General features: G+C 48.5%; 1 protein-coding gene across 8 annotated transcripts in view; it reads right to left on the bottom strand.

The window, feature by feature from the left end:
• Positions 1 to 14,797, bottom strand: part of Znf618 (zinc finger protein 618) — a 158,307-nt gene that overhangs the window by 64,544 nt on the left and 78,966 nt on the right. For 7 of the 8 annotated variants that reach the window (XM_029539851.1, XM_029539853.1, XM_029539852.1 and 4 more), the window contains exon 2: positions 6,671 to 6,714. In XM_029539851.1, coding sequence (XP_029395711.1) covers positions 6,671 to 6,714 — 44 coding nt within the window. Of the gene's footprint in view, positions 1 to 6,587; positions 6,715 to 14,797 lie in introns of those variants that run through there. The other variant, XM_029539856.1, reaches the window with a different exon arrangement.

The following is a 14,797-nucleotide window of genomic DNA, read 5'->3' as shown; positions in this document are numbered from 1 at the left end:
CCAGCAGCCAAGGTGAGGCAGAGAGTAGGGACACACTGCAAGAGAAACAGACAGGAAGGGAACAGAAGGGAGCTGTGGAGTCGGGGGCCCTCCGTTACCATCAAGCTTTGAATAGTATATAAGCAAGTTTCAGCTGAGTGAGGGTGCATCTGCTCCCATCAGCAGAGTCAGGTTCTCAGGAAGAACCCTCACCCCACCCGCTCACGGTGCACACACAGCGTGATGCAGGAGAGAGACTCAAGCAAAATTCCCAGGAGACCCTGCTCAGTTCTCAGTGCAGAGTCACCCCAAACTCAAATGTCCCCGAGTGAAAGTGGCCTGTGGTCCTGATATCTGTGTATTTCTCTCTCTCCACTGGACAGCAAGAGTCGCATATGAACATTCACAGGAATCTGCTCTACTTACAGCGTAGACTTAACAGTAACTGTTGAAGCAATGAGTGAACTCTGCATACCAGTGAAGCAACCAGTTCCTTGGAGCAAGGGCACAAACGTTAGCGTTGACCTAGTGTGTGAAAGGATACAGGACCCACACTTTGCCTACAGTCTGGCAGAGGGAGAAGAGCCATTCCTGGGTATCAAATCCAAGCTCTGTCACTAAGCTCTGTCATAAGCCTGGAGTCAGAGGCAGAAGCCTCAGACTGAAGCAAGCCAGTGCTCACGGAATCCCGTCCATCCACACCGTTGCTTTCCTCTAGTGCCAATTGAATGTCACTGGGAAAAGTCGGTGCTAGTGAAACAGGTTTGCCTGGGACAACCTTTATTTTAGGGCATAGAATCAGTATGCTAACAAGAACCACTCTTTAAAGAATGGTTATGCAAGCTCACACACGTGGTCATTCTTACAGAGGCTACTGGTAAAAGGCCTTGGCCTTCAGGGTAAGACTCCACTAAGCCCAAAGCCATTTACTCTCACTTGGACATCTCCAACTGGCTCTGAAGAAGACTAGGCACCACCATCTTCGGTGCTTTGAGGAGAAAGGAAAGTATGTGTAATGTCAAGGCACAGTGATCCGATCCAAAGGGGCCCTGGGTAACCGAGCTCCAACCTCACCCTCTCCCCTACCTCAGCCTCCGTGGTAAACATCTACAAAAGTAGATGCTCTCCGATCACCTGCTGCAGCTAGGTGCTATGCAGAGGGCATACACATCTTAGCACACTGAGATGAGGAACGGACACAACCTCCATTGTGCAGTTGAGGTAAACAAAACGCACCAATACACAGAGGTCAGGTAACACGCAGGAGGAAGCAACACCAGGATCTGAACCCAGGCAGATTCTACACGGAGCTGCTCGACCCTCGCATGGCTAGAGCGAGGGCAAGGAAGATGTGCACGCAAGCAGGCAGGCAAGCAAACAAGAAGCAAGCAAGCAGCTGGGCAGTGGTGGCGCATACCTTTAATCCCAGCACTCAGGAGGCAGAGGCAGGCAGATTTCTGAGTTTGAGGCCAGCCTGGTCTCAGAGTGAGTTCCAGGATAGCCAGGGCTACACAGAGAAACCCTGTCTCAAAAAACAAAACAAAAACAGACAAACAAAAAGAAAAATCAAGCAAGGAAGGAATGCCAAGGTCAGGAAGAGGGGACTATGCAGACATGACTGCTCAGTCTGGGACTGTGCCGGGACTAAGCAGGAGGCTGTAAGTTTTCAGATGTAGGCTTCTCTCAGTCAGTGACCTCAGAGTTCAAAATACAAGTCCACCCCGTGTTATCTCTTTGCCTATCTTCTATAGCCCTGTCGGTCTGAACCTGAAACTATTTCTGCCCACACTACCTCCTCTTTCCTGATACACCGTCAAACCACGAGCCAAAATACCCTTCTTATGCTGCCTCTTGTCAGGTGTTTGGCCACAGCAATAAGAAAATTAATGATAGGATTTCTCTATGATTTATATTACAGGTCGCTCATCACGGACTATATTCAAGCAATATATTATCAAGTTATTTCTTGCTTCTTACTGTCATTTACGTCAACGTACATTTTATTTTACATATGCTATAAAGTCTTCATTCCTTCTTACAGTTGTCCTCTTGTGTCTGTAAAGCTTCCTTCTAGGACCCACTGTGGATGCTGGCACTCAGGGATATTAGTCCTTTATACAGCAGTAACACTTACAACATCTCTCCCCATACCCCTCCCCACTTAAAGGCAAATGATCCTTTTCTAATCGAATATCATGTCACCTCTCCTTAAAACTTCTACTGGCTCCTGATGTCGAGTGCTGTAATGGCTGAAGTTTTAACAATGGTGTCTGAAGGACTAGGCAGCCACAGCCACGCTGCTCTCTTTGATGTTATACCAATGCAAAGGGCAATGCCCCAGCCGCGGGGCCTGGCACCTGTAGTTCTCTCTGGCTGAACACTACTTCCCTCAAAGGAGCGCCAGGTCTGGTCTCTTTCAAGTCCTGGGTCAAGTGTCACCTCCCAGGAGATGTCTTTCACGGCTAAGCACCCAGACTGAAGAGGTAACATCCCTTTCAGCCTCCCTGCCACCCTCCCTGATCTTTCCGCCATAATACTCATTAGATCCCACAAGCGGGCACTTTACATATTTGCCCCACTGGAACCCCAACTTCTAGGACAGGGCCTTCAGTCTGTTGTGACCACTGCAGTATCATCAGAACCTAGGCACTTGGTATCTTATGGAATGGATGGATGGATGGATGGATGGATGGATGGATGGATGGATGGATGAGAGAGAGAGAGAGATACCTGGCTTTCCCATCTTCGGGACCTTTTGTACCTGACACATACAAGGACGCAGTGAGTGGCTGTTCCTCTCCTGTCTCTAGCTGTCCAGAGGGTTTGACTAGATCACTAGGATGGATCTTTCCACTCTGAAAACCTTCCACAGGCCAAATGGGCACAGTTCTTCAAGACAGCACACTTAAAGCTATCTGCATCTGCTTAATTATGAAGCCCACATTTCCTCTAGGGCTTTGCAGTTAAGGCCCTCTGCCCCTTAGAACAAGCAGCATTTGGCAGCTGTGGAGGTGCGCGTCTAGCTGCTGTGGTGGTTCATATGTAGCAGCCTTCACATCAATCAGATAAACATTCGCCCAAGCGCTGGATCAGCCCAGCTTCCGTTACAGGGAAATACTGCAAGCCACCCTTGTCTGTGGCTTAACACTGGGAACACTGCCTCTCCTTGTGCCTCTCAGTTTAACTGCTAATTCCTTAGTAGCCCGTGCTGTTGGTTTTGGGGGTTAGCCAGAGGCCCTCAAGAAAAATAACAAAATTGTGTATTCTAGGCCAAAAGGAAGGAGTGGGGATAAAAGGGCACTTGGAACAATAGAAGGGAGCCCTGACAGACTGGGAGCGTGGGCTGTCCATTCTTCAAGGTCATTTCCGCCCATGGCTCTCCAGACTCAGTCTTCACTTTTGGGGGAAAGGCTTTCAAACCTTCATTTTTCCATCTAAAGCCAGCTCAGTAAGCTCAAATGTCCCAGTGTCCACTATATCCTATCTGGCCAGGATCGCATTCTCTAGAGACATTAGCTAAAGCGATGCTTTAACATGTCAGTCGATCCTGGGGGGGACACCGAACTACTCATAAGCCACACTGTGTGGTCATTTAGATCGGAGGTTCTCAACCTGTGGGTTGCAACCCTCTTCAGGGTCAAAGTACCCTTTCACAGGGGTGTCACCTAAGACCATTGGAAAACACGGATATCATAACAGTAGCAAAATTACAGTTAGAAACTAGCAACAAGAATAATTTTGTGGCTGGGCCATCAAAACCTGAAGAACTGTATTAAAGGGCCACAGCATTAGGAAGGTTGAGAACCACGGGTTCAGAGGATACAGTTCGTTCCAATCACAGAGACATAATACCTACCTGGAAGCCCTTACCTTTTTTCTGTCTTATTTCTGTTTTGAAATAGAATCTCCCTAAGGTATTGAGGCTAGCCTTGAACTCTTTTTGCAACCCGAGTAGACCTCGAACTCATAATCCTTCTGTGTCTCAGCCTTCCAAGTAGCTGGTGTGACATGTCTAGACCATCAGGCCCAGCTACCCACTAGACAGCAACCCTGGCCCCTAACTGGCTACCGAACTCTTAATTCAGCCCCTCTACCTGGAAAAGCAGGAAACCAGAGTGGGCAAAGACACCAGGGAAGTCAGAGGCAGCCTGCACCTCCTGCATCTTTCCAATTGAGCAGCCTGAGGCCCATCAATACCTCTACCTCAGCTTTCTCAGAGAAAAACTCAGAATAATGCAAAGACATCCCTCATAAGGGGTTCAGTCCCTAAATGTATGTGGTAGAGAGCCCAGGCTGGTCAGTAAAAGATACCACATATAACCCTTCTTCTACACTTTCCTGGGTAAGAATCAATAATCAATCCCGCCCCGCCTCTTCCATTGACTATAATCATGAGACTGTAGTCAATGCACAGCTGCTACCACGAGCACTGGGAAAACCCATCTATGTGCTTTGGTTACAATGGCCCAGATATGTGCTCTGGGGTAGGAGAGGTTAGATTAGATTAGGTATATATTAGATGATGAGCGAAGTACCCCATATTGGGATGACAGATGGCGCTTCATTGCCCTGCATGGCTGTGGACCCAGCACTTAGAACAGGGTCTGGCACAGAGAAGCCACACAAGCTGACTGGATCAATTGCCCCTTGACCCATCACAGCGCATAGTACACAGCACACAGCACAAGGCCTACCACAGACGGTGCAAGGCAGACATGGAAGAAGGTAGAAACAGCCGACTTCACCCTCACTTGAGTGCAGGAAGGGGGAAGGCACTAACTCTGATAAGTTTCTGGTCTGGCACAGCCACTCATTCTTCTGATGGCCCTGAGCAGGATGGTTCCTTGCCATGGCCTCAGTGTCCCCACACGCACAGCGAGAGTGTAAATTATACGAATTCCCTGGACCTTTCCAGTCCTGAGCTTCTGACTCAAGAGAACTTGCAAGAGCGATCACTCAGGCTAAGGGAGCCACTGCTTTGGAGGCCACAGACTCACACACAAAGTCTACTACCAGGTTCCAGGAAAGGTGTATCCTGGGTACTGGTGGCTACAAGCTTCACAGGCTAGGCCTGACCAACTTCAACAACCTGAGCTCTTTGATTGTCAACTTGATACAACCTAGAATAACCTGATAAGAGAGTCTCAACTAAGGAATTGTCTACACTGGATTAGCTTGTGGGTATGCATCTGTGGGGAACTGTATGGTAAGACCCAGCCCACTGTGGGTGGTACCATTCCCTAAGCAGGGGTCCCAAATTGTATAAAAGTGCAGAAATCAAACTGAGCACAAATAAGCGAATGAATGAGCATGTGTTTTATCATTCCCCACCCCTACCTGCTCTTGACCAGCTGTTTCAGGGTACTGCTACAGTGGCTTCCCCACAATCAACTACAGCCTGGTCTGTGAGCTAAAATAAACCCTCTCTCCTCTAAGATGTTTCTGTCAGAATATTTTATCATAGAAACATAAATTTTTTAAAAAAAAAATCTCTCCTCCATTCTAGCCTATACACCCTGCTCCTCCATCACCTCACTTACCCGATTCAGGCATTATGTAAAATTTCTACTTGACGCTATGAGGTCATGTGGGTTAAAGAGACTTCCCTCCTGGTGTCATGATGCCCGGTTCACCATGCAAAAGCCTTCAGAAACAAAGCTGAACCTATTGCCTTTCGGCTCAAAGAACAAACCTCCTAAGGATTTCCAAAGGGCGTTCCAAGGAATATTTATTAAGTAGGTGAATTTCAATAACAGGGTCCCTTGGTTCATGAGGTTTAAGAAACAAACATGACGTCATCATCCCTTCTCTCCTCTTTCCTTCCCCTCCCAAGCAAGCACATAGTCACATTTAAGGCTAAAAGGTCCCACAGCAATAAAAAAAAAAAAAAAATTCTGGCTGGCATTGTCTATTCCAGTGTTTTCCTGGTAAATTTGGCCAAGAAAGAGCCTTCTTTATTCACTCCCCCCACCCCCTGTACCTCCCAAAGCCCTCAACATTTTAAAGAGCTGTTCTCTGGGGGCCCATGGGCAAACTTTGCCATGTAGCAATCAAAATATGAGCCCCTGGTACAGCAGGTGACCCCCCTAACTGTATGTGCCAGGGAGCCATCTCTCTTCTCTGTGGTTTCCTTTCCTCTGCCTCCAAGGCCTCTCAAACGAAGATCACGGGCTCTCTGGAGCTTTACCCAAGACACAGGTGCAGCCCCAGTGCTAACTTTACCAAGTGTCAACTGGGCAACACCACAGCTTGGGCCTTATGGTTAGGCCTTTATGTCTTTCTCCCTTCTCTGGCAATACCCACCCATCTCTCCACAGTCTTTCCTCTCACATCTCCTGCCAACTTCAAGGGTAAGGATGGACCCCTTGTCCAACACATGGATAGCCCACGGCCTTGCTTTGAAGTGATGGGTTCGGAAAAATAAGCCCAAGTATGTGTGTGGGTCCGGGAGTGCCATACTTCTGGGGTATCCTGAAGTTGCCACTATATCTGCTAAGCTCCCCCACTTGTGCTTACCCCAACTTCAGCAGTCACTGGCTACATTCCCCAATGAGTCATCCCAGATGCCCACAGGGGGCACATGGGAAAAACTGCCCAACAGCTCGTACCCTTGAGCTTGCATGGGTGCCTCTCCTCTTTTCAGTGGTCAAGACCTGGGACAGGGAAGGGTGTGGTGTGGCGAGGGATGTACCTGTTAACCGCGCTTTTCGTTCCAGGTGCGCTGGCTCCGCCCACCTGCAAAAGAAACCCAGAACACCTCCATCAGTCACCGCAGGAGATACAGATTTGGGGTACCACTACCACCCTGGGTGGTACCCACAGAATAGTCTTCAGAGAGTCAGGGCCACAAACTGTTCCATCCCTCCAGGCAAGAGATCCTGCCCCCACTGGCAAGAGGGAGTCAGGACACCTGCCTATTCACAGCTGCTTGGCCCTGTAAAGCCAGTGGAGAGCTCGATGCCAGCACAAACCCCCACTGCCAGCACAAAGCCAGCAACCACATGCCCTGGGGATGCGGCGAGAAGTAAGTAACTAGTTAAATCTGAGATTGAATTGCTCTGTTTTTATTTTCAGCTGGGATTTCCAATAAAACAGTGGCTGCAGATTTATTCCTACCAACCGGAGGGGAAAAATCCCATTATGTTAAAATATTCTGTCCCCCCAACCCTATGAGCAGAGGAGAGCAACAGAGAGCCAGCTCTTAATCTTTTTATTTAGGGGTGAGGGGGATGGGGAGATAAAGCTGACCAAATGAAATTTTCACAAATCAGAAAATTCTGACTCAAATGGAGAGACTACAGCCCTGGGAGGCCTGACTGACAATGTCCTGGGGTCATGACTCTTAGTCCCAGACTCAGGAAGACTTTGGCACAGAGACTAAAGGAGGCTACAGGAACATGAACAGCGCCAAGATCCTAAGGGACTGCCCTCTTCTTGGCTATCCAAAAAAAAAAAAAAAAATGGCAACCATAGTAATTCGAGGAGAACGTGTCCGAAGTGCAAGAATATGTGCCCCAGTGCCCACTGCACACGCCACACATTTTCAAGCACTCCTGGCAGGGTCTGTGGTGCACCTGCTACTTCTGTGATAAAACACTCACACAGGCACCCTGCATGCACTCCTGAGGGACAACCTCCCCTCCCTCGGGTCAATCTCTACTACTCAAAGGTCAGGATCTTTTTGTGCCCAAGCCGTCTAAGTTGCTCGAAGCCTTAAAGTAAAAACAGCAGCTGCCTTTTGATGCGTGCTAACGAGGTTAAAACCTGGCGAAACCACAAGGCCGGGTTTGATGTGAACAAACCGTCCATACGTAACAAGAGTTTCATCCCCTAAAGCCCATGTTCCCAGGGTTTCTTAAAACCAAACCACCAGATAACACAGTAGTGACATTCAGCCCTCCAGGGTAACAGGCAAGTAGTGTCGACATCCCTGCTTCTTCCACAGAGCCCATTCCTGGCTCTCGGCTCAGTTCTGGGTCCCTGTGCGCGTCCCTAGAGGCCCTCCTTGCCACTTCTCAGTGAGTGTCAGTGAAGGGCACTCCTCCCCTGTAATGCCCACAGCAGGTCCCAACTCAAGGCTCAAAGACTTTGTTTATCCAAAGTCCCACCGCTATGAGACCAGAGCAAGGACACTCCAGAAGCCACCCTCCTCAGCCCTAGAATCCTTTGTCCTCTGTCAATGTTTTGGAAGAGCCAAGTGGCACCGTGGAGGTCCCCATCACCACACACAGTCAAACACAGACAGTTTAAAGGCAAGGAAGATTTCCTGGAGCTGGAGTTACAGGTAGTGACGGGCTGCCCTCTGTGGGTGCTAGGAACCATACTCTGATCCTCTACAAGAGCAGTGCTTTCTCTTAAACGCTGAGCCATCTCTCTAGCCCTTCCCATCACAATTTTATGCCAGGCTGGCTAGGTCCAACACAGTGAGGGTACAGGAGGAAGGGAGGATGGATGCTCTGTGTGGACACAAGTGACAATCCTCAGCTGTTTCTCGGCTGCTGTCTGGTGGCTCCATATAGCTGGAAGTCACTCCTGATTGTTTTGTAAAAATGAGTGACAAAGACAAAAGGTCTCCAACTATTCAAACTGTTGTTGAAACAAGTCCTTGCAGAAAATAGGGCTGGGCTGGGCTGGGGTGGGTGGGTGGGGTGCTGGCTGGCACCAGGTACCAGAGCTGCTAAAGGAAGGACTATCTAGACTGGGGAGTTTTCTCCCATTCGTGACCATGAGGTAGTGCTGGGAAAAGATGAAGGATGGATGGGCAATGGACATAGCGGGGAGACTCCAAGACAACATGTCACTATCACAGCAGCACATGGTAAGCTCAGCTTTTGTGACTGGCATGAGGCTGAGATAAATAAGGTCATGTATGTAAACATATTTAGTGTGGACTCAGCAGTTCCAGAGGACAACACTTCCTGGGTCTAGGAAACCAAGGTTCGGGAAAGCAGAACAGTCTGCACAAGCTACAGAACCAGCCTGGACTGCCCAGAATCCCTTGTTCAGGTGGCAGCTGAATAGGTTCTACCAGACCACCACAACCCCAAGACTATCTCCAATGGCCCAGATGACACCAATTACAGTTTAGTCTAGGTAGGGCCCAAGTTGCAACAGCTAAGATAATGTGACTGCTGTGGTCACCATGTCATCCTCTGCTACCCCTCCTTTTGGCTTCTCTCACTCTGTTTCTGTCAGTGTCTTACTGTGAACCTCAGGCAGGCTTCCCGTTAAACTGATACTCTCTACGGGTCAAAATGGGGGTAGGCGCAGAGGGTAAAGCCGGCCCCCCATTCCACCCCATACCACCTCTGCCTCTCTAGGTTGAGTTGGCCCAACCTCTACCACCAATGAGATATAGAAGAGACAGACCCATGGGGAAGCCTCCTCCTCGTTCTTGCTGACTTGGGGGTAGACATGGCGGGCCTCCAGCCCCTATCTGGTACCCCGCCCTCGTTCCCAGCTCCCTCCATTCCTCACCCCCAGATTCTCTCCAGTACCTGGGCAAGGCTACTTTTGGTTTCCTCCCTCCCTCCTCTCCCTTCCCAGATGTATGTTAAGATGTTCTTTTCCATTCTCTTATTAAGGGTTTTCTTGGAAAGAAAATATTATTCCAAACCCAGAAATTTTATTTCTAAATTTGTGCAAATGTAAGTTGTAAGACATTAGCTGCATTTCACATTTTGTGCAAATGGCAGAAACAGGCAATTCGTGTGCTACGGGGATGGGGGCTGGCCAACGATTTCGATAAAATAAACCCTTTTTTAATTTAAATGCTAATGCACTGAATTAAAATTTAATAACTGAGGAAATTGAAAAGCCGAGCAGGAATATTGGAAATAAATCCAAGCAGAAACAGCTGAAATTAAAAATTCTAGAGAGTGGGAGGACAGCAGCTAAGCTGTCTTATATGATTACATTTTTTTTTTCAGAATGAAGCAAAAAAAAAAAAAAAAAAATCCTATCTCTCGCTGGCTCTGGGGCAGTAAATCCACAGCGCTGTGATTTATTGCTCAATTTTCCTGAGGGAAAAAGGCTTTCTTTCATGCTGAAATATTTCATAAATTTCAAGCCAGCATAAATTCTTAATTTAAAAGTTATGGAGGTCACATTTAGTGCACGGGTACAGTTCCAAAATCTTAAAGGCATAGCAGCAACTGGGGAAAAAAAAGAAAGAAAAAGAAAATGAAAAAAAGAAAAAAAAGAAAGACATCGGGGTAGAGAGCATTTCTCTCTCTCTCTCTTTCTTTCTCTCTCTCTCTTTTTTTTCCATTTTGGTTTCAATTCACAAGTTGAGATTCTGTTCTTAAAGATTCTTCCTGGATGGGCAAAACCCAACCAAACATGTGGAGAACTGGTGTGTTTGGAGATCAGCTGTAAAAGGCAGAGTTGAAGATTTAATTCAATTAGAAAAAGGGTTTTTTTTTGTTTTTTGTTTTTGTTTTTTTTCATTTTCATTTTTGTTCAGCCACTTGAGGAATTCCTGATAAAAATTTCCTCCTGGCTGGGAAGGGGTGAAGGTGGGGGAGGGTGGCCAATGTAATTGCTTCTCTTAGATCTCCAATCTTTTGTGCACTGTGATATATTCATTTGTTATACAGCTGTTCAGTGGCGGAAAGAATGCTGGGGCGCCCATAATTCTAAGCAAATCAATCAAAAATTAATGATTTGTCATGCTTGCACAATGGAGGAAAAACAGCTCCTTGGGTCCTGGATGCCTGATCTCCAAGAAGGAAATGCCTTTCTGTGATAAGAGGGGGCTGAGGAGGGACCACGCGTGATCCAGCACCTCTGTGAAGGTGGAAGGGTCACTTTCTTGGGGTGAGCATGTTCAAGATGGCACCAGGACAGGCCCCTGCATGGTGCATTTCCATAGTGGTATAATTAGGTTCTTGGCTTTGCCATCCCCATCCCCCATGGCAACTTGAAAATCACTTCCTGTCTGGAGGACTGACTGGCTCCCCTCCCCCAGCTAGATTTAACTTGTCTCTGTGCATTGTTCTCTGAGCACTGCTAAGACAGCACCAAGAGCCCCTCCCACCAATGCCACAGGGCTGGGGCCACCCTTCTGGGAGTGCCTGGTGTACTCCAGGACTATGTCACTCCTCTTAGGCCATGTCTCCAGCACCCAGCTCAGGGAAAAGACTCAACAAATACCACTGGACTCGCTTACAGGGATTGCTGCTCAGGAAATTCTGTTTGTAAGATTGCCCTGATGACCAGACCACACTGGGCATTCAGCACGGATGAAATGTGTATGAGTGCACACAAGCATGCAGGTGTGCTCACGTGTATGGAGAAAAGAGGTCAACGGGAGGCACTTGTTTCAATTACTTTCTACCTTATTTGTTGAGAAAAGGTCTCTTGGGGATGCAGCTAGACTGGCTGGTCAGGGAATTCCTGGGATCCCCACCTCCCTGTCTTCATTCCCTCCATGCTGGGATTACAAGCACACACTGTTCCTCGGTTCTTATCTGGGTGCTGGGATCCAGACTTGGGTCCCCATAGTCCCAGCATGGTCTCCATGCTTGTGCTGCAATCATGATACCAACTGAGCCATCTCCCCAGTCTTCCTCAACTGAGTTTCAACGATCAGTTCATGCCCCACTCCCTCTGTAAGTATTTCATGAAAACCTACTATGAGTCAAGTACTGTGCTGAGTTCTAAACCAATCCCCAGGGGTCAGTACACTTTGCTGTTTGCAATATCCTCAGGCACTGGAAACCAGCAGGCAAATGAAAGCTTTCTGCATGTTCCATCACACCAACTCCCATGAAGGCCACAAAAAAGGTCCAGAAAAGACACACACACACACACACACACACACACACACACACGCACGCACGCACGCACGTGCGCGCGTGTTAAAAGAGTTCTATGCAGAAGACCAAAGTAAAGATGTCAGGAATGCTGGGCACAAGGCCGAGTTGTGGGTTATGAACAGAATTAAAAATGGTTAGGGTAGGCACTACTGAGCAAACACTAGGAGGAGGTGAAGTCCTGGCCATGAGGTATCTGGGTCAGGGTGAATGGCCACTGCAAAGCCCACAAGCCAGGAGTGTGCACACATAGTAAGTGAAAGAGACAAGGAGAAATAATGAAAAGTCAGCTTGCACAGGGCCCTGAGAGGCCACTAAAGAGCGTTGGTTTTCTTACCCTGGGGAGCCACAAAAAGGTTTTGCCAAAGCGACACAATTTGAGTTCCACTTCAGGAATACTGCCGTGGCTGCTGCTAAGAAAACAGGCCTTGAGCAAGAGGGAGGCTGGCGAGGCTATGGGTGAGGTCCAGTACGTGACGGCGCCTGGGATGTGGCAGTGCAGGGGTAGGGAAAAGAAAGCAGGACGCGACTCACTCAAGAAATGGATGTGGGCTGGGCAGAGAGAGAAAGTGGCGAGGAAAATTAAAAATCAAAAAAACAAGACAACCTGAAGCAGAACACCGAGAAAGAATGGATAGCTTCCTGGTATCCATCTTCAACAGCCCATATGTCACATGGAGGGGGAGGGGTTTGGGCCATGTGGCCTCTCCTGAAGATCACGTAGAGGAGAAGACACTATTTGCCATATCCTTCAGATAACAATTTACCCAGCAGTCTTAGGGGCCTAAGAAATGGTTCAGTGCCATATGGCTGCAAGCAGCTGGCTCAGTTGTCCTCACTCTATGGCTACTTCCTTTATGCACTCAGACCTTCGTCTCCAAACTCAGGCTCCAAGCAAAGAGTAGGAAGTGCTTTCCTGCCTCCCCTCCCAGCCCCACCCAGGAGCAGGGGGTCTGTACTGCTAGTCCGCTGGTGTTCCTGAAAGAACCCATGAAAACAGGCTGACTGTGCCGATGCAGAGCCAAAAGTTATAAAAAGGGGTTCTGTTCCCCAAAATGGAGTGTATTATAATTTCTCCAGTTAGGCCATGTATCTCAGACCTCACTCAATGGTTTATTTATACAGTACTTGGGTTTCAAATTTGTGTCTTATTTCCCAACTGAACATGGATGCAAGACTAAGGGGTGAGTAGGGGCGGAGAGAGAAGATTTGGGAATGAAGAACTGGAACCCCGATGAGTGTTTCAGATGGGCTAAGCCCCAGGACAATTACTGGGGAACCCATAACAAAAAACAGCTGAGGAGAGAGGTAGTGGGGACTAAGTGGCTTCCAATTGTCACCAAAGGCCAGTTACCATCAATGTGCTGGAAAGATAAATTTTCCAAGTACATCCCTATCAACAGGCTTTAACTAGACTGTAGGATCTATACGGCTTCCCTGGGCCAGGGGGAGGTGTGCAGCATTTAGACTGGCTGGTGGAAGTAGAAGATATAGGGGTGGCTGGAGCTTGCGTAGGCTAAGAAACGGGAGCAGCGCCATGCCAGGGGTAGAGCAGAGCCAAGGGCACCATGTTGTCCACACTGCAACCTTGACCTCTGGAGAGGAGCACCAGTCCATCAGCGTGCACAGGCTCTCACCAAGAGATCCTGACTAAACACGTAGTCCACTGAGCTCAGCCTCCTCCTCTCTGGACAAGGATCAATCAACTGAGATGGCATGAAGAAAATGCCCCCCAATACCAAGCAGGCACAAGGGAGTTGCTCAGACAGTAGCAAAAGTTTGTTGCTACTTCTCAGAATCAAGTTATGTGCTGTAAGAACCTCCTGCCATTCTTCAGGTGTGCAGAGAGTGGGGAGGGGCAATCACCGGCTCACACAGACCAGCGCACAAGGGAAGAGGGTACATGAATCACCACTGATGGGACCTTAGAAGAGGCAGCAGTTCCTCCACACTGTCAGGCAGAGATCTCCAGACTACACAGTCCTGGTCCCATCTCTAGGGACTAGTTGTCATCACCACAATGGGAGTACCAAGTCGGTTCATGCACTCAAAGGCCGCTGTGATGGCTCCAGCTCTGAATGTGTGTTCCTGCCTTCCTAACATGGGAGGATCACAGCGCTTCTAAATGCTGCTTCAGAAAGAGAGTTCTCCTGGGCCAGGCCCAGTGAGATGTTGCAGGTTTTAAATACATCACACTTATTTTATATTTTCAAAGGACAGCCAGAGATAGTATGGAGTCCCTTATCTATCTTTCGTCTTAAAGAAAGAAGGGCCTCCAGGAGAGGAGACACTGTCAGAATTCTGTCTCCGAAGTGCTCAGACCAGACAGATCTTTAAAGCAGATGGAGGCTGAGGTGGAAGCTCAGGCAGGGAAGAAATCACAAAACCTTCAGGCTCAAGGTCCACAGCAGGAACAGGATCCCACAGGGCGAGTCACGGATGGCGGCTTCCCTGAGGGTCAGCATGGGCCATAAAGCCAACTATCTAGACAGGTCAAGGCTTCAGAGTGGTCCAACTCCTTTCTCTGTAAAATGCAGGTGGGAGGTGCTGTGCCCACCTCGCCCAGGTATGGTAAGGATGAGATGCGTTTATCAGTCACATGTTCTATACCAGGTCTCCCATCCACAGGTGTGGTAGCACCATTAATGCAGCAGGAAGAACCCTAAGGAAGATAACAGTGCAGTGCAGGAGCAGCTCAGGGCAGAGTGTGCCTTAGTCTCTCTGATGTCCTCTACCACTCTTCAAGGTGGGGGCAGTCCTGATGGTCAGGGAAGCCTCACAGGTAAGCTAGATAGAGAAACCAGTTAAGAAAAGCTCACAGGACTAGGGTCTGGGCTGTCCCATTACAAAGGCAGCCTGATTCCCAGGCTGCAAGGTGACCTTAGAGAGTGACTTTCTCTGTCATCTGGAGGGGACATGCTCCTCTGGGTGCATTAGTGCTGCTGTGTTTGTTTTCTTAGGGAAAGGGGGAGGAGGAGGAGGAGGAGGGGGAGGAGGAAGGG

Source organism: Mus pahari, chromosome 6, assembly GCF_900095145.1.
Source record: "Mus pahari chromosome 6, PAHARI_EIJ_v1.1, whole genome shotgun sequence".
In the NCBI taxonomy this organism is placed as follows: Eukaryota; Metazoa; Chordata; class Mammalia; order Rodentia; family Muridae; genus Mus; species Mus pahari.
Note: the sequence above shows the minus strand (reverse complement) of the source record. Positions and strands in the feature narration are given on the sequence as shown.